This window comes from Bos indicus x Bos taurus, chromosome 26, assembly GCF_003369695.1.
Source record: "Bos indicus x Bos taurus breed Angus x Brahman F1 hybrid chromosome 26, Bos_hybrid_MaternalHap_v2.0, whole genome shotgun sequence".
NCBI lineage: Eukaryota > Metazoa > Chordata > Mammalia > Artiodactyla > Bovidae > Bos > Bos indicus x Bos taurus.
Window position 1 is genome coordinate 35,360,833 of NC_040101.1, and position 21,044 is coordinate 35,381,876.

At 39.8% G+C, this 21,044-nt stretch overlaps 1 protein-coding gene across 1 annotated transcript in view; it reads right to left on the reverse strand.

Annotated features, from left to right (window-relative positions):
- Positions 1–15,093: 15,093 nt before the first annotated feature.
- LOC113884480 (cytochrome P450 2C18-like) overlaps positions 15,094–21,044 on the reverse strand; it is a 41,441-nt gene continuing 35,490 nt past the window's right edge. The window contains exons 8-9 of the mRNA XM_027529106.1: positions 17,354–17,495; positions 15,094–15,634 (exon numbers count right to left, since the gene is read on the reverse strand). Of these exons, the coding sequence (XP_027384907.1) occupies positions 15,453–15,634; positions 17,354–17,495 (324 nt within the window). The 3' untranslated portion in view covers positions 15,094–15,452. The remainder of the gene's footprint in view (positions 15,635–17,353; positions 17,496–21,044) is intronic.

Below are 21,044 nucleotides of genomic sequence, written 5' to 3' on the forward strand. Positions count from 1 at the left end.
TGTAAAGCTTTTATAACAGTCTCTGCTAATTCAATTTGCACCTGTAAAGAGATCAATCAATTATACCCACTTTGTACTCTATATTCTGTGGGATTTAGCCACTCTGACAAAAACAAAAACAAACTGTTCTTTGGACTTGTTTTCTCTGTGTCCAATGATGACTCTAGAGATTCTGGTTTATTTGTACTGGGTTGGGGTCCAGGTATTGCTAATTAAAAAATTAAGTGGTTCTAACACACAACCAGGATTGAGAATTATTGACATAAATAGTTTGATGCCAAAAAAGGCTCAATACTCTGGACTGGAGTCAACGACCAGTTGGGAATTTATGATTTTGAGGAATATCAGTGTATTCTATGTTTTTTATATTTTAAAGAGTATCTTGTAATGTTATATCTAACACTATCTAATATACACATGTATCTAAAAATCTAATTTGTCCTTGAATATGCAAGATTTTAAAATATTTTAATGTACTATACTAACATTACAGCTGCCTATACATAAAACAGCTAATGATGACATAGTTAAGATAATTTAAAAATCAAAATGAAGTTAACTATAGTCCTGGCCACCAGAATGGAAATGGGTCGCCATAGTGGATATGGTTTCAGACATATTTCTGCATATCTGAGAATCTGAATTTTCAGAACTGTATCAAACTCAAGGATACCACTAGCCATTTTCAAAACAATATATGGGCAGTGTCTGCTTAATGGGCAGTATTTCTTTCTGGAGTGATAAAAATATCTTGGAATTAGATAATGCACAATGTTGTGAATACACTAACACTGTCTAAATGGTGTTCTAAATGGGTAAAGTGTCACCTTTTAAAAAAAGAAAATAGTATATGCTAGCTGCCGCCTTGGAGAAGGCAATGGCACCCCAGTCCAGTACTCTTGCCTGGAAAATCCCATGGACGGAGGAGCCTGGAAGGCTACAGTCCATGGGGTCGCTGAGGGTCAGACGCAACTGAGTGACTTCAATTTCACTTTTCACTTTCATGCATTGGAGAAAGAAATGGCAACCCACTCCAGCGTTCTTGCCTGGAGAATCCCAGGGACGGGGGAGCCTGGTGGGCTGCGGTCTATGGGGTCGCACAGAGTTGGACACAACTGAAGCGACTTAGCAGCAGCAGCAGCAGCTGCCGCCTTGTAGTTTCAAGTACCCACACACTCTATTCTGTAATCATTTTGAACCTCAACCTACCCTTGCTTAACCATTAATCCATGCAGCTCCAATCCCAGTTCTTGACAAATAATTTATGTAACCTTGTGTTTTTTACATTGTTAAGTGTCCCCTACCTCGTAGTCCAGTACGTAGTCCAGTAGAACACAATTCAAGATCTTCTTCAATTTGTGTATCCTAGGCTACAGTCCTAATAAACCTCAATTAAACACGTGTTTATTTCAACCAGGTCTCCATTCTTGGAATTTCTGGTTAACATTAACATAATTCAAACAATTTGAATGGCCAAACAGAAATAAAGTAATTAGCTAAGCAAATTTACATGCCTTTTACCTTGATATTTTCCCCTGCCCACAAAAAAAAAAAAGAAAGAAAGAAAAGAAATATACTGGAAATAGGGTTTATTATTTTGTATTTTTTCAAATGGGGGAAAGAGAGATTCTGGGAGAACAAGAAGCCTGTCCTGTGTCACGATGCTCATAATTAATAAAACTAAGATTTAATTTAAGTTCTTCTGATGTCCATCAGTTATAATGCACTCACACCATAGTTGCCTCAAGAACAAATTTAGCAGGACAGCTAAAACCCTGTGGATACAAATAGTCAATAAGCAGTTTATAGTAAGGAACAGAAGAGAGTTTTATTCAAGCAAACTTGAGGTCTATACCACAGAGACAGCCTCTTAATAGCTCTGAAAAATAGCTCTAGAGAAGCATGGTTTTCAGTACAGTTTTACAACTTATCAAAAAAAAAAAAAAATACACATCAAACATGACATGGGAACATTCCTTCAAAGTTTCAAAAGAGACAGATCAGCACTTGCTCAGAGAGTTAGTATGACTTTGGCATCTGGGAAGAGAGCCTTAACTTTGATGACATTTGAAGGGAGGCATTGTATCCCTATCTTCAAAGTGGACATTCTTTACATCTGGATAATGCACTCTTTGAGAGTTAAAGCAGATATACAAGATATGAAAACAGACCATAAGACAGGCTGTTCTAGTTATCATAAAGTTCATGTCAAATCATGTATAAGCCAGAATGACTTCCCATACCTGAATACGTGAAAGTTTCTTCCACTATCCCCATATACATTACTCTGAATATATACCCCACTGACCACAAAATAACAGGCTTCACATTAAACAGATGTCTCCTACTTGAGTCCAAGGAAAAAAGAGTCACAGATTCTCAAAACAAGAAATCAAAAATAGGTATTCTCCCCTTTCCATCATTGCAGAGGTAAAACTTACTCAAGTAACTGAGGGAAGAGCCAATCTCAAGAATTTAGCAGGGAAAGCTTGAGAAACTATGACTCCAGCCTCCCAGCTGCTTCCAGACACAATTGCTTCTGTTGCCTTTTGAAGTCTGTCTTTGTCAGAAGCAACAGAATGAAGTTTGCACAGTACTAACCAAAATTTTAGAAAAGACCTGATTGAAATAAAAAGGTGTCCACTGAGGGTTTGTTAGGACTGTAGCCCAGAAGACACAGGCTCAAGAAGCACTTGAATTGAGTTGCACTGGACTACAAAACGGTGGAGACTTATAAAGGGGAAGATTGCAAGAGTACGGTTAGACACGAGAGTTACTTATCAAGAATCATAATTGGATATGGCAATGGGTAAAAGTTTCTGCTACATAAACATTGGTTGGGCTCAGAAACAGTTGCACAATTACAAGGGAAGACCTTTAGAACATAAGGGTGCAGCTGGCAGGTGTTGCTATGAACAGGGCTGATCCTGTCCTTGGGTCTGGTACAGGTCAAAGGGATTTCAAGTTCTCAGAGGTGCAGAGACATGTTGGAGACCAGATCCGCAATTGCCTCCTGTTTTTGTATGCCTGAATTGTGATTGTGTTCAGTCACTAAGTCATGTCCAACTCTTTTGTGACCCCATGGACTGCAGCCCACCAGGCTCCTCTGTCCATGGGATTTCCTAGGCAAAAATATTGGAATGGGTTGCCATTTCCTCCTCCAGGGGGGTCTTCCTGACCCAGGGATTGAACCTGTGTCTCCTGCATTTCCTGCATTGGCAGGTGGATTCTTTACCACTAAGTCACCTGGGAATCCTGTGATTACTCCATTATAATTTCAATTTGTCATCAACAGCAAGGAAGGGAGATTTTACACAGAACAACACATATGGATTCAGTGGAGGATGGGAGGCAAGGACTTCATTAAACAGACCTACAGCGTGGAACCACTATAACATGCACACCAGAACAGGAGATGACAGTCGTCATGAAGATCTAAATACCACTGGAAAGGTAAACATCACTAGATCACAATGACGATGCTTTACAAACGTGTTCTACAACATACCATATTTGTTCAAAATTGATTAGTGAAGTTATCCCTAAACTCTTTTAGTAAGGCAAAACAAGTTTTTATTAAAAGCTAATACCTGGGAATTCCCTGGTAGCTCAGTCGATAAAGAATCTGCCTGCAGTGCAGGAAACCCAGGTTGGATCCCTGGGTCAGTAAGATCCCCTAGAGAAGGAAATGGCAACTCACTCCAGTAGTCTTGCCTGGGAAATCCCATGAACAGAGAAGCCTGGTGGGCTACAGTCCACGGGGTCTCAAAAGTCAAACATGACTTAGCGACTAAACCACCAAGAGCTAATTACAAAATGTTTTATTCCTCATGTTTACATGGATTCATATCTTATTTACATTAAACAGAGAATTTTCACACCATAATATCTCTTATGATTATCTCAATTACCTTTCCCAAAGGTAAAATTATTTCCAATTCATGGATGGGCCTTGGAGATTCAGTTCCTATGCTAAGGACACGGCACCCACAGGTGGTCGAGTTGAGACTGGAACCCACATCTCCAAGCAAACATTCAGTTCACCAGGGTCACCACACTTGCTGCATATGTACCATGATTCAATATTCTGTGACTCATCCTAGTCAATGAATTTTCAAATATGTCAATTGAGTTAATGCATACTGCACCAGCTGATTAAAGTGGGGGTCAGGAAAGTTTATTTTTGTAACCTATAAACTTGAATGAGTATGAGACATGGTGTACCTTTCAACCAGAAAAGAAGGAGAAGTAGTAACTTGTGCCTAACTTACAGAGGTCTAAACTCTACCTAATTTTGGATGAAATAAATTCAGTCAGTTTCTTTAGAGCAATTTTATTCCTTGAGAAATCAGTGTGCTTGCTCTGCTTAACATTCCTCTGTTAAAGCCATTTCTTTTTATAGAGTAAAAGAGTCAAAGATAATTTAAAGGCTGAAAGTACTCTGAGATCAGTTAATCTAGCCTTTATTTTAATGAGCAATTAATGACAGTGGATAAAGTGTCCTCACCACATTCTTACAAGGCCTTCGGTTAGAATCTGTTTTTCAACTCCCAGTTCAATAACATCTTACATCAAATAGCATTCCTGTTGTCCAAATGATTAAGAGAGCATAAATATTAAGTCCTCTACTGTCACAGAGTTATGCAAACTTCAGGTTGGCTGGAGTTGTGGGTTAGGGGTTTTCTTTTTAAAGAATAGAATTTTAACAGCAGTTTTAGGTTCACAGTAAAACTAAGCAGAAAAGTATACAGTGGTCACACATACTCACACACACACAACCTGTCCCACCACCAGCAACCCACACCAGTGTGGTACACTTATTACTATTAATGATATAACACCAACACATGATAAATCAAAGTTCACAGATTATATTAGGGTTCACTCTTAATTTTGCACATTCTATGGATTTTGACAAATGTAGCATGAGCATGTATCCACCATTAAAGTATTACACAAAATGATTTCACCTGAAAGTTCTCTGTGCTCCATCTATCTGTCCCTCCTTCCCAAGCCCCTGGAAACCACTGATCTTGTATTGTCTCCATAATTTTCTAGAATGTTACAGAGTTAGAATTACACAATACGTAGTTGGAGAAGTGCCGGGGACCAGCCCCGGCTGATCCAGGGTATTCGAAGCGGGGACGGCGTCGGCGACCTATTTATTTATTTAAATATTTTATCAAAGATATAAAGAGTAATAGGATGAGGATAGCTCAGTAGGAAAATTCAGTGGAGAAAAGAGGCTGAGTAGCTTGGTTTACGCGGGAGACCAATAAAACTTCAAGACAAGAAGTTTGCACCACTTACGTAGGCCGCAGGCGTCCTTCCGTTCTCCCGAAGGAGAGGAGACACTGAGGCCTCCCCGGTCGGATCTTAGAAGCCCAGGCATAATTAGTAAGCATGGTGGGTTCCGCGCTCCAGATGGAGACCCAACCAGAGTGAGAGAGAGAGCGACATGGGGAGACCAGTATTTCGAGAAACTGATCCCAATTCTTTATTTTCCAGAGTCTGTTTTTATACACTGAGATGTTATACAAAAGTCACGTGGGGACAGCAGTCCTGACTTTTATTAAAGTCAGGTGCTTCACACAAATGTATACAGAGGTCTTAGGGGTGTTACATCATCTTCTGGCCAGGGGGGCCTGCTGACAATTTACGACCCTCTCCTTGTGACAGCGGTCAGTCAATCAGGACACTTATTTCTCCAGGGCTGATTATTCTCAAAACAGACGCCACCCAAATAAAGTTACATTCCTACAGGGTGAGGGTGTAGTGGGTTTTAGTTAAGGAAAGAATTTACTTAGCCTAAGGTCTAACGTGATTAATATCAAAGGTTAATTCTATATATTCATTAATGTGTGTAAGGGCAGGGGATATGGAGACTTAGCAACAAACATTGGCTCAACAAATGAAAAACCCTTCACCAATACAATTTCTAATCAGCCCGTTATACTTATACTAATAGTTTTCTAACTTCTCTAAAGAACCCGTTTTTAGAGGGTTTAAAGCATCTTGTGCCTCTCACGGTTGGGAGGCTGTGAGCGATCACATGTGGCCGGACAAGCCTGTCAGGCAGGCCAGAGAACCTTCAGAGGAGTTTGTAGGTTAAAACACTCTTATCACGCCCAGGAATTATTATAAACTGGAGCTCTAAGTTAACTCCTTCTCCAAAAGAGGTGGTGGGGGACAGCCCCCCGTAAAGTCAGAGGTGTAGGTGAGCACAAAGTAGTAAAGTAGGCAGGCTCTGGTTATGGGGGTAGACGCTCGAGGATTTCCAGGGGGACTCCTGAGGCTCGATCCCGCCTTTGCGTATGTCGAGCCTCCTTCCTCATGACCTTTGCCATGGGCGGAGTACCTCACTCTGGCCCCCAACATCTCTCCCTTTTTTATTTCTTAAAACAGCCAGATGCAGCTCAGTCGCGAGCCTCCGAATGCTCTGCCGAAGAATCCTGACAATACAAGGAAGAGTGATTATGAGAAGTAGAATTAGAGACTAGGGATATTAGACAGAATATTTTTTCCAGAAATAAAGTTAGAGAAGGTGTTAAAAAAGTCTTTAGCTGCTCCAGTGGCGGTAAAATCCAGCCAAGATTGTTCCAAGGTCTGTATTTGATTATGAAGTTTCCCTAAGTCCAGGCCAATATCAGAACTGTTCCAAACACCTGAGATATGATTTTTAATCTTTTCCCATTCATAATCTGTCTCGTTTACTTTCAAAGATGTCAGGCATATCCACCTGTAATCAGTGTGGCATGTCAAAGCCATCTTCACCTTTAAAGCCTGTAACTCAATCCCAATATGCATAATTGCTTCTTCTAAGGCGTCTACTCTCATCTCTAATTTCCTATCTATAGCTTCCTGAGTTGCTAGAGTTAAAGAAACAATTTTAGACATGGTATCAACATATTGGGCAGTATGCACTTGTTGAGTCAACGATATTGCTGCCGCAGTAACAGAACTAATTGTTGCTATCAAAGCTGATATTCCTAGGATAAGCAAGACCACAAACCGTCGCGATCGCATTAAATCCTGCAGTTGTTGTAACACAGTAAGACCATAGCTATCATATAGGCACCATAAGATAGGGTGGGCGTTGTAACACCACAAAGGAGCAAACATTACATTGAGGGTTTAAATAAGATGAAAGCATACATTGTTCACAAGTCACTACGTTAGGTCCACCTGAATAATTCATGCCTACATTAAGTTTGTTGGAGTCATTAGTAAAAAGGAAAACATAAGGCAAGGGTGGATAAGCTAAAACAGAATAAGTAGAATTATTTTCTGGTTGGAGTTCACGCTGCAGCTGCCCTGTCAGTCTCGCCGGGATCTCGATGTTTATCTTGTCTCCCCTGCCGGCGGGCTCCTCTTTTGTGATTGAAGCAATGGGGGAACTGGATGTCTGGGGGTCTGCAACATGGCGAATCAACCTGTCCTGGATCTAAATTGGAGAATTTGCATCCTGTGGAAAAATACAAGCACATCCTCGACCGCTAGTTAATAATGGGTCAGGACCCTTTCATTGTCCTGAGAGGAGGTCCTTCCATTTAACTAATGGTTTTACATTTAATTGCTCCAGGCATCAATGACGAAGCATTGCAGTAGTTCCGGCCGAATCGGCATTTAAAATATTTATTACAAAAAGAGCATGTTGCAAGATTTGATGGGGAGAGCTATACTTAAACTCCCCTTCTTTTAATTTTTGAATTTGAAGCTTTAATGTTTGATGTGCTCTTTCCACAATGGCTTGTCCCTGGGGATTATAAGGGATGCCTGTATTGTGTTTAATTTGAAACTGTAAACAAAATTCCTGAAAAGACTTAGAAGTGTAAGCAGGAGCATTGTCAGTTTTCAGAGCTTTTGGTAGGCCCAAATATGAAAAACAAGTAAAGAGATGTCGTATAACATCTTTAACTGCCTCTCCGGTACGAGACGTTGCAATAAGGACATGAGAAAAGATATCTATAGTTACATGAACAAAGAAAAGTTTTCCAAATGAAGAGACATGAGTTACATCCATTTACCAGAGTATGTTAGGTTTGAGACCACGAGGGTTAACTCCCGTAGGTAGACTATTATAAACAGTGGGGCAGTGTAAGCAAGAGCGCACAATCTCCCTAGCAGTTTCTCTGGGAATTTGGAATTGATATCTTAAGGCAGTAGCATATTGATGATGAAGTGAGTGAGAGGCTCTGGCTTCCTCAATCACCGTAGCCACTGCGTTTCTGGTTAACAAGTCAGCCAAGTCATTAAAGGCATTTAAAGGGCCAGGCAATCTGGAATGAGCCCGAATGTGTCCAATGAAAAATATTTTATTTCTTTTCCAAATTTGTTGCTGTAATTTAGTTAACAAATGAAATATGGTAGTTTTATTTTTAGACAAAAACCACAGTTTCAATGTGTGGAAACAACCTGACAATATACTGAGAATCAGAATAAAGGTTAAATTCTTCATCTGCAAACATAGCAAAAGCCTCTATGACTGCTGTTATTTCAGCTCTTTGAGCTGAAGTTTCCCGTGTTTCTAAAACCTTTTGGTGATTTTTAGTGACTACGGAGGCTTTACCGTTTGCTGACCCATCAGTAAAAACTATCTGAGCATTTGGAATAGGAGATTGTCAAACATTAGAAGAGCACCAAGTTGTTCTTTATTATATGGAATTACAATTTCTGATGGCTCTTTAACCAAATAATTCAATGCTCCACTTTTTTCCTTTTAATATCAACGTAGCTATCAATCCTGGATAAGAAGCCGCTACCTTTTTAGCTTGGGCGGGGAGATGGACCCATTCTAGGGGGCCGTTTTGCCATAAAACCAATTTTTTGTCTGGCTACCCCAATTACACCTATGGGGGTTTTATGGTAAAAGAATTGTCAAGCAGTTGTCAATTTAATTTTTTAAATTTTTAAAATTTACATTTTAACAACATAAATTTAGAGATATGTTAATTTAGGTCTAATGTTTAGTTTAGGTCTCTGTATAAATTTAAATAATAAATGTATAACCTCCTTATCTCATTTTGGTATACAGATATATCTAAATGCAAAATGTATTTATATATGTATTTATACATTTCAACAAGTATAAACTTATTGACATAATATACTTGAATTAATCTTTATAATTAATGTTAATTAATATATATTACAGCAATACAACACGTACACAGCTAATACCAGCCAACACAAACCAATGTACTGCAATAATACATGTCACACACATATAATTATACAGTATATAGAACATATATCATCACAGCACATCAATCCATACCAATTAATATCAGCCACACACATTATACTACTGCAATATATATTTGATTATACAGTATATGTATAATATGCATATATACTATACATATTAATTATATACAAATTAATTAAGTATAGATCTATAAATAGAATTAGGTATACCTCTATTATATTTTATTTATACCCATACCTAATTAGGCGAACTGCAATTAGGCAAATATATTTATATTATGTATTTATAATAATATATATAGTATTATTAATTGTACCGCCTGTTGATCACTAAGAAATTGAGAAAACCCTTCTCTGAGTATCTCCTATTTGAGATAGCACGTCCCTCCCCCATAGGGTAAAGGGGAGCGTAGGAACTACGTACGTAGGGTTGGAAAGTTCCACAGGTATCCTCAAACTGCCAATCTAACATTTTTGAACTTTTAACTACTGTGGGGGCTTGAGGGCAAATGAAACAAAATTTGACCCCTGAAATCTATCAGGGCAACTTGCCAATCATCACTATTTTGTAAAAGACTTGCAGTTGATCCTTATTGAATGGAATTACTATATTTGCTACTTCTTTTCTAAAAAGTTCCACATTTCTTTTTTCCTCCTTTTATAATTAATTGTGCCACCAAGCTGGGATAAGATAAAACTACTTTTCTTGGGGTCACTGGTAGATGGAACCAATGGGCCTTTTTGTCACAAGCATCCTGTAGGTGTATGTTTTATGGCAAGAATAATTTAATCTCATCTTTTGGTAATATTAATCCTAATTAACTGACCATTTAAAGTCTCATACACTTCAACAAGAGCTAACTCTGTCTCATTAGTCAACTTTCTCTTAGAACTGGAATTAGGATCAATTTTTAAGCAATCAAATAAAGGCTTTAAATCTGCAGTAGTCAGTTTTAAATGAGGGCATATCCAATTAATGTCCCCTAATAATTTTTGGAAATCATTTAAAGGTAGTAAACAATCTCTCCACAGCTTCAAAGGGGCATTATCAGTTTTTAAAACTTTTGGCACACCTAAATATGAGAAGCAAGTAAAGAGGTGTTGCACAACATGTTTATAAGCTTCTCCAGTTAGTTTTGTAAACCAAATCTGGTCTATAGCTTTTTAGATGACAAGTAACCATCTAATCTTTACTTGAATACGTCCAACAACAGGAAACTCACTACTCTTCAAGGTTTTAAACTCTCCCTCACCTTTTTTTTTTTTTCTACAGCATTCTCACCCCGCATATCACTTTCTCTAATCTCACCAACTCATTTTTAGTAGTATGTGTGGGCCAGGGACTGGGCCAGTCTTTTCCAGCAATGTTAAGAGACGTCTGTTCCTGTGTCTAATAGCCCTGACAGTTTATTTTCTTGAATTAAAAGATCTTTTAAAGGCCTTGGAGCTGTAATTTCCTGCACCCAAAAGGCTAGATCACTAAATCCAAATGTTCTGTGGCTCCTAGCCTGAGAAGTCAAGGTTTTTTCTTGTCTGATAATAAGGTAAAAAGCAAAAGCTGTGTTACTCTTTGACCTTTATTAATTTGCACAGTTTTAGTAGGCGGTGAGGTCAAAACTTTAATTTCTCAATATAATCAGAATCTACTACACCATGCACCACCGAAATTTTTCTTTTTCTTTTTATTTATTTATTTATTCTTTTTCTTTCTTTCTTTCTTTTTTTTTTTTTTAGAAAGCGAGCTACGCCCTAGCACAAGTCCTACAATGCCCTCAGGTAGGGGGCCAGCCACTCCCGTTGGAATTGGAGTAACCTCGTCAAGGGTTAATATTGTTGCTAAATCCCCTTACCGTTTGGTTTTTCTCTTAGCCTGGGTGAGACCCCCCTGAGGGGGTTTTCTCCAAGGAGCACCTCTGCATATTGTGCATGCAGTCTGTTTTAAAAGCTCCACTGTTTAAAAAACTTTTTATCTTTTTCAGGCTTAGGCAACACTTTGAGAGGCTTTGGGGGCAAAGTGGGGAACTCTTGGGCCCTGGAAGGCGCAAACGGAGGCGGCGGCTATCGCCCCAAATCAGAAAGTGGTGGATAAGTTTTTTTAAAAGTTTGCGCAGAGGGGGAGGTAGCTCGCCAGGGCATCTGGCCACAGTGTCCTGTAAGTCCTCTCCTCTCTCCTCTGCTGATTTTTTCTTCCTTCTTCTCTTTAAATCTTTCTCAAGTTTTCTTTCCCTCACTCTATCTTTTTTCCTTCCTCTTCTCTTCTCTTTTACTTTCTATCATTTCCTTCTTGTTTCCCTCTTTCATTCTCCCTTCTTCCTTCTTACTACCTTCTCTTTCTTTCGTTTCTTTTCCTTTATCCTCTTTCTCTCTAACTTTTTCTTTCCTCCTCCCTCTCTTTCTCTCTGTATCTCTTTTTCTAACTTCCTTTTTTCCTTTTTCTATCTTGCTGCATTCCCTGATTCCTTCCTCCTCCGTTCCTCTCTCCTTTTCACTCTTTAGTTCTTTTTCTATCTTTAGATCTTTCTCTATATTCTTTCCTTTTTTCTTTTTCACTTTTTTCTTTTTTCTTTTTATTTTTCTCTCTCCTTTTTTTTTTTTTTTTTTGCTTGGGTGAAGCCCCCCTGAGGGGGTTTTTCTGCAAGGAGTAGGCTCTGTATATTGTGTATTTTTTAAAAGCTCCTTTCTTTAAAAATAAAACTTTTTAATCTTTTTCAACCTTAGGCAATGCTCTGGGAGGCTTTGGATGTAAACTGGGGAATTTTTAGGCCCTGGGAGGTGCAAGCGGAGGTGGAGTAGTCGCCTTAAATCAGAAATTGTTGGATAAATTTTTAAAGGTTTGTGTAGAGGGAGAGGGGGCTCGCCAGGGCGCCCGGCCGCAGCGTCCTGTAAGCCCTCTCACTCCTCGGGAGGTAGAGCACAGTGTCCCTCCTCTTCCTTGTCAATGGCAGAAAATATAATCTGCGGAGAAGGTGGAGACCCACTACCATCCACCACTATAGCCTCTCCCATAGGTCACCCCACAGCCTCATGATGAGGATCCAGAACATTTTTAATCATATTTATAGGATAAGTGTTTAGTTGTTTTTTCCACCTTCACCCAAGTATCTAAATTAACAGTAGCTTCTTTAACAGTTTCAGATTACTTGTATAAAGAGTTGCCATTCTTAGTTTCAGTGTTATCCATGTCAGAAAGTTAAATATAATAGAAGATAAAGCTTTTAGCTTTCAAAAGATCAGGCTTTTCTTTGGCCTTTTAACTTCAGAAACCATTTTTTCTAACTCTAACTCTTTAACACTTTCAACACTTCCCACTCCTACTCGCCCTGTCTATCCTACAGGGGGGTCCGCGGCACCCTGAGTGGGGTCCTATCCGTCCCGAACATTGGAAGAACAATAGGGCTGATGGCCCAGATTGTTCCGGGGGGAGGAACAGTAGGCTGATGGCTCAAACTGTTCCGAGGGAGGAGCAGTAGGGCTGGTGACCCAAACTGCTCCGTGGGGGAACAAGAGGGCTGCTGACCCAGTTGTTCCGAGAACGGGGAGCAATAGAGCTGATGGCTCTGATTGCTTTGGGGAGCTTACCTTCGAAAGTCCCTGTCTCGGGCGCCACCTGCCGGGGACCAGCCCCGGCTGATCCAGGGTATTCGAAGCGGGGACGGCGTCGGCGACCTATTTATTTATTTAAATATTTTATCAAAGATATAAAGAGTAATAGGATGAGGATAGCTCAGTAGGAAAATTCAGTGGAGAAAAGAGGCTGAGTAGCTTGGTTTACGCGGGAGACCAATAAAACTTCAAGACAAGAAGTTTGCACCACTTACGTAGGCCGCAGGCGTCCTTCCGTTCTCCCGAAGGAGAGGAGACACTGAGGCCTCCCCGGTCGGATCTTAGAAGCCCAGGCATAATTAGTAAGCATGGTGGGTTCCGCGCTCCAGATGGAGACCCAACCAGAGTGAGAGAGAGAGCGACATGGGGAGACCAGTATTTCGAGAAACTGATCCCAATTCTTTATTTTCCAGAGTCTGTTTTTATACACTGAGATGTTATACAAAAGTCACGTGGGGACAGCAGTCCTGACTTTTATTAAAGTCAGGTGCTTCACACAAATGTATACAGAGGTCTTAGGGGTGTTACATCATCTTCTGGCCAGGGGGGCCTGCTGACAATTTACGACCCTCTCCTTGTGACAGCGGTCAGTCAATCAGGACACTTATTTCTCCAGGGCTGATTATTCTCAAAACAGACGCCACCCAAATAAAGTTACATTCCTACAGGGTGAGGGTGTAGTGGGTTTTAGTTAAGGAAAGAATTTACTTAGCCTAAGGTCTAACGTGATTAATATCAAAGGTTAATTCTATATATTCATTAATGTGTGTAAGGGCAGGGGATATGGAGACTTAGCAACAAACATTGGCTCAACAAATGAAAAACCCTTCACCAATACAATTTCTAATCAGCCCGTTATACTTATACTAATAGTTTTCTAACTTCTCTAAAGAACCCGTTTTTAGAGGGTTTAAAGCATCTTGTGCCTCTCACGGTTGGGAGGCTGTGAGCGATCACATGTGGCCGGACAAGCCTGTCAGGCAGGCCAGAGAACCTTCAGAGGAGTTTGTAGGTTAAAACACTCTTATCACGCCCAGGAATTATTATAAACTGGAGCTCTAAGTTAACTCCTTCTCCAAAAGAGGTGGTGGGGGACAGCCCCCCGTAAAGTCAGAGGTGTAGGTGAGCACAAAGTAGTAAAGTAGGCAGGCTCTGGTTATGGGGGTAGACGCTCGAGGATTTCCAGGGGGACTCCTGAGGCTCGATCCCGCCTTTGCGTATGTCGAGCCTCCTTCCTCATGACCTTTGCCATGGGCGGAGTACCTCACTCTGGCCCCCAACAGAGAAGGAAATGGCAACCCACTCCAGTGTTCTTGCCTGGAGAATCCCAGGGACGGGGAAGCTTGGTGGACTGCCGTCTATGGGGTCGCACAGAGTCGGACACAACTGAAGCGACGTAGCAGCAGCAGCATTCAAATTGGTTTCTTTCACTTAGTAATGTGCTTAGGATTCTTTTCATGGCTTGCCACCTTTTTTTTTAACAATGAATAATATTCCATTCAATTGATATATCATTCTTTATACTTCAACAACTGAAGGACATCTCAACTGCTCCCAAGTTTTGACATAAATTTATGAATAAAATAACTATAAAATTAATTTTATGAATAAACATGTTTTTATGAAAAAAGTAACTAAAAACATTAATGTGCGGGGTTTTGTGCAGATGTAAGTTCTCAACTCATTTGAGTAAATTCCAAGGAGTATGACTGCTGGATCATATGGTAAGTATATGTTTCATTTTTTAAGGAACTGCTAACTCTTCCAAAGTGGTTATGGCCACCACTGATGTTACGTATAAAACAATGTGATGGAAAGTAGAAAAAAATAGAATCTGGTGACACCTTCTAGGGATTTTGTTCTTGCTCAGAGAGAAAAGAATAACACTTAGAGTACATGATTAGAAATAGAGAAACATAGGTTAATATTTGACTATAAGTTTGAAACACAAAGTAATGTGAACATTTCATATCTTCTTTTAGTGTTCACAGTAACATCAACCAGAGGAATGAATTCCAACCCTTATTATTCAGTCCTCCCAAATGCTGATTTTCTCACTATTTCCCTGCAGGCTGGACCTGCTCTTGGACACAATTTCTCTCATTTCCAAACCCAATCTTCAAGTAAGCCCAGGTGATACTCAGCAAAGAGTTTTCCTGCCCTCTTCCCCTTTGTTCCTCTCTGTGTTTATCATTATGAGCACAAGCACGGCCTCTTCAGACTCTTACTTTCATTCATTCCTTACCTGCATTACGTACAAAAGAAGGAAAGTCTGAGACTGGCTCAGCAAATACTGCTGCTTTTTATTTAGAACACCTGGAGAGCAAATGGCTGTGTGTTGGCTTATACCAACAATTCCACTCTGTTTTACAGTGATAACATGGTACTAAGAAGTATTAGCATATGTGGTAGTCAATATAAGTGTTACAGAACATGAGGACAGCAAATACATTTGTGCAGTAAAACTCAGGAGACTTTCCTTTCATGAAAGTTGGATATTCACTGGATACTGAGAAAATTGTGGCAGTATGAGATGGGCGGTCAGAAAGAGTATCCCTGGTAGTAAGAAGGAGGTGAGTGATGGCCCAGATGAGAGTTAATTACAGACAACAGAACAGCAGCAGCCGATGGACTGCCCTTCATCACAGAGGAGTGAAGCAGAGCTGGTATGGGGGCGGCACATGGCCAAACCCACTAGAAACTGGGGTGGTGTCGAGGTCCTTTGGGTCAACCACAGATTTCAGGGTAAATTTCTGTAAAATGATGGTCAAAAATAAAAACAGCTCCATGCGGGCCAGGCCTTCTCCCACACAACTTCGTTTTCCTGAAAATACACACAGAGGTGATTTGTTCCTTGAGCATTACATTTTGAATTGTCACAAAATATATGAATGATTGAACAGATAGAGGCCTGGAAAGATGTTTAGAGACAGATAAACAGAAAGAGAGACACAGTCGCTATTCAGCTAATATCTTCATGAGAATTTTTCATTCAGTAAATATTGATTGAATGTCAACTTTGTGTCAAGCACTTCATCGTGTATTCCCACATTTTAACTGCTCTTTTCCACTTCCAGTTTCTATCGGAAGCCCTGAGAGGAGGGAACTTGTATATATGTGCTTCCTTTCTACTTCTGGCACAAAATTCAGCTAAAGATGTTTTTCCTCCATGTGCTTTCAAAAGTACATGTCTAAATGTGTCAGTCTCCCACTTGATAACATTAAATGTCTCTCCCATCTGTTACGAGGTCCAAATGAGTTGAGCTGGCCCTTCATATTTTGTTCCCAGTATGATGTTCGATATCATTCTTTCCATTCTTCACACTCTCTACTCTCAGCTCTAGCCATATCCGCTCTTCATCAACCTCCAATACACCATGAAACCTCTAGTTTTGTCTCATGATGCTTCATTCGGTCAAGATGCATTTCTTTGACACTTCCTTCAGGACCTACGTCCCATGTCATTTCCTCTTTATGGTCTTTGCAATATTCACAGACAGTAGAATCTTGCCCTCTCTGAGTTTCCTCAATATCACATTCATTGTTTCAGTTGAAGCATGAATCACCTTGATCATAATTCTGGTTCTTCTGCTATGCTAAAATGTGTGATTTTGAAGGGAAGGCTCAGTCCTTAACATCTTGGTATATACAGAGCAAGACACAAAGCAGGCATCAAAAGCTGCCAAATACAAGGAGGTGAGGCTGTGGCCAGAGACTCAGCGCACACTGTAGTTGTGGATACCCAGTTTCAAGATCTGTGATCAGCAGTGGAAGATGACCACAGTGCTCTGGAACCACTGCAGGGTATCCTGCCACATTTCCAAGAACTCGCTGACACTGCAGTTAGTCGGCAGGTTCTGACTTTCTCAATCTAAAAGAATGTCCTGCTCCTGTAAAATTGCCCTGCCTTCTCTTCTCACTTTGTTCCTGTGAGGCAGTTCAAATTCGCTTTTTTCTGTAAGAATGTTCCTTACTCCATTTTATGCCTCACTATGGTGTATGAGTGACCAGAAAACAGGGTTTCTCCTTCTGGTCTCATGAACAGCCTGTGCTTTCCTCTCTCACAACACTATTCAATGTTCTCTTTAGTAATTTGCTTCCCTAACTAGATTGTGAGCCCACTTTGGTGCCCATTCTGTACTTTTAACCCCAGAACTCAGCCTAGGGAGTGAAGGATATCACATGGAAAATACTCAAACTTATGGAATCATGGCAGGCAAGGAAAGTCTAAAAGTTTCACCTGCTAAGAGGAGCTCACAGGTAACTCAGTGCTACCTAAGATTATTACTGAATTATGCTAGAGGCATAATTCAATTAACTTGTTTTCTAGCTTTCTGACTTTGGAAGAACTGGGTCACCTCCCTGAAGTTCCAATATTGGGGATGTGTGGTGAGGGGAGGAAACACAAGGGCATTAAAAGTGGTGCTTGTGATCATGGACAAAAAGCATTTCTACCAGCCCCAGAGAGGGCATCATTAAGTTCCAACCAACTCCAGAAAGGTACCTTGTTCCCTAAGTACTTAAGGAAATTAACTTTTATTACCTGCTGAGAAAGCCATGAAGTAGTCACTCTTCTTAAAGTTGCCACTCTCATCCAGAAAGTGAGCAGGGTCAAATACCTTTGGGTTGGGGAATTCTTTCTCATCATGTAGCACAGAACTCAGTGATGTTACTACAGTCGTGCCCTGGAATGAAAGATGAAGATCAACTGAGTTATGAGACAGCAAAAGAGACACTGATGTATAGAACAGTCTTATGGACTCTGTTGGAGAGGGAGAGGGTGGGAAGATTTGGGAGAATGGCATTGAAACATGTATAATATCATGTATGAAACAAGTTGCCAGTCCAGTTTGATGCACGATACTGGATGCTTGGGTCTGGTGCACTGGGACGACCCAGAGGGATGGTATGGGGAGGGAGGAGGGAGGAGGGTTCAGGATGGGGAACACATGTATACCTGTGGCGGATTCATTTTGATATTCGGCAAAAGTAATACAATATTGTAAAGTTTAAAAATAAAATAAAATTAAAAAAAAAAAGAAATCATGGAGCAAAAGAAATGTTGCAAATCATTTAGTCCAGTCTTTGATCTATAGATGAGGAGCCCCAGGGCCAAAGAAGGGCAGTGGCAATTCCAGAGAGACAGACCAAGCAATAAACACGGATGGGTTTAAGATCAATGGCAGTGATGTTACTAAAGTAGCCTCCAATAGCATCTGAAGTACTGAGTACTTGGTTACTTGGTTTCTGAATCCCTTTTGCTTATCACAGTATTTAGACACTGCTGTTTGTTTTGCTCAATTTCATCATTTCGTTTTCATACATCTCATATGTGGATTATGTTTTAAAATGGAAGCCTCTGATCACTCTTGAAAAGTCAGATGTATTTAGAACCTGTTTATAGGGCTTTTCAAAAATAGAGGTCTGATACAATTAAAAATGACATCTGGCCAATCTATACAGATGGAAACAGGTTAGTGGTTGTCAGAGGCTGGAGGGAGGGAGGAATGGGCAATCACTGCTTAATGGATGGGTTGGGTTTCTTTTTGGAGTGATGAAAATGTTCTGAACTAGATAGCAGCTATGGTTGCACATTGTGGATGTACTAAATTTCACTGAATTGCTCACTTTAAAGTAGTTAAAATGGTAATTTTTACATTATAACATTTTCAGTTGAGTTCAGTCGCTCAGTCGTGTCTGACCCTTTGCGACCCCATGAACCGAAGCACGCCAGGCCTCCCTGTCCATCACCAACTCCCAGAGTCCACCCAAACCCATGTCCATTGAGTCGGTGATGCCACCCAACCATCTCATCCTCTGTCGTCCCCTTCTTCTCCTGCCCTCAATCTTTCCCAGCATCAGGGTCTTGTCCAATGAGTCAGCTCTTCGCATCAGGTGGCCAAAGTATTGGAGTTTCAGCTTCAACATCAGTCCTTCCAATGAACACCCAGGACTGATTTCCTTTAGGATGGACTGGCTGGATCTCCTTGCAGTCCAAGGGACTCTCAAGAGTCTTCCCCAACACCACAGTTCAAAATCATCAGTTCTTTAGCACTCAGCTTTCTTTATAGTCCAACTCTCACATCCATACATGACCACTGGAAAAACCATAGCCTTGACTAGACAGACCTTTGTTGGCAAAGTAATGTCTCTGCTTTTTAATATGCTGTATAGGTTGGTCATAACTTCCCTTCCAAGGATTTTACCACAATAAAAAAGAAAATCTTCCCAAGAGGAAAAAATGATTTCGTAGACAAGTACACTAACAACTACTGAGCATTTATCTTTGGGATGAAATCTGTTTCTCTTAATTTTAAAATGTGGAGAAACACATTAGGGATAAATTCTAGATTTAAAAAAAAACAGATGATAAAATTAGAAAAATTCTCATTTTTCAACAAAGCAGATAAAGATTATCAATTAATACTGAAACTGTTGGATGAATGTTTTAGGAAATAGTATACACTAAGTCTTAAAGTACATGCCATAGATTTTTAATTAATTGCCTATGAAAACAGACACTCATCAATAGAGAGATATGGAAGACTCCTCCTTAATACGTGATCATTTTAGCATTACCGATAATGGGATAAACTGACAATACATGTCTTCAGCCAAAATCCAATGCAGTGGGACATACACAACATCTCCTATGTAATTTTCTTGCCAAATACACAGAATTGGTATCTAATCTCAAGAAAACAATTACCAAAGCCAGACTGCCAAAGGTTTAACATGACAATTGTCTTAGACTCTTCAAAGTTGTCAATGTATTGAAATAAACATAGGAACAGGAACTGTTCTTGATAACAGAGGAGTAAAGGGACAGACAAATTAAATACTTGTTCCTTGACTGGACACTAGATGCCCCTTCAAGAGGAACTATACAAGATATATTAGGATAACTGAGAAAATGTAATTATAGTATATATACTAGATAAAATTATTATATAGATGATAATTCCTTTAGTGTGAATGCTTTTACTGTTATGCAGATAAAGTACTTGTTTAGAAGATATGCATATTGAAGTATTATTTAGGTTTAAGTGTGATAGATGCTAAATATGTAGTTAAAATGTAAATATATACACATTTTCATATATATTTCACATATTATATACATATATATATCCACTGTGTGTTTAAATCCTATTTAAATTTAAGATTTTTTTTAATTTAAAGTTAGGAGTAATTCTACCCCTTAAGTTTATTGCATTTAAGGTTTATAATTTTATTTTTTAAATTATTGCCTTGTATAATCTCAAAACAAATACCACAAGGAAATGTTACCTTAAGTTTTAAAAGCAGGTATATTTTCAGCAAATGGTATTGGGACAAGTAGATATTCATAAAGAAAAAAGTGTGATCATTATTTCACACCATAAGTAAAAATAAACTTTAAATGGATCATAGACTTAAATATAAAAGCTAAAAGTATAAAACCTGAAAAAGAAAAGATGAGCATAAATATTTGATAACATGCTGGAAAATAAGTATGACACAAAAACACGGGTCATAAGGGAAATAACTGATAAATTGGACACCATCAAAATTTTAAACTTCCACTTTTTTCTAAAAAAAATTCTGCTCTTCAAAAACATTGTTAGAAACCAAAAAAAGAAAGAAAAAGACACATACTGGGAGTAAAATATTTGCAGCACTTAGACATGATAAAGGGATTGCATGCAAAATATATAAAGAACTGCGATAAGTAATAAGGCAAACAAGACTGCCAGGAGATCCAACCAGTCCATCCTAAAGGAAATCAGTCCTGAAATTCATTGGAAAGACTAATGCTGAAGCTGAAACTCCAATACTTTGGCCACCTGATGTGAAGAGCTGGCGTTGGGAAAGACCCTGATGCTGGGAAAGACTGAAGGCGGGAGGAGAAGGGGATGACAGAGGATGAGATGGTTGGATGGCATCACCAACTCAATGGACATGGGTATGGGTGGACTCCCAGAGTTTCCAATGGACAGGGAAGCCTGGCGTGCTGCAGTCCATGGGGTCACACAGAGTTGGACACGACTCAGCCACTGAACTGAAGGCAACTGCTGCTAAGTCACTCCAGTCGTGTCCGACTCTGTGTGACCCCACCAGGCTCCACCGTCCCTGGGATTCTCCAGGCAAGAACACTGGAGTGGGTTGCCATTTCCTTCTCCAATGCATGAAAGTGAAAAGTGAAAGTGAAGTCACTCAATCGTGTCTGACCCTCAGCGACCCCATGTTACTGC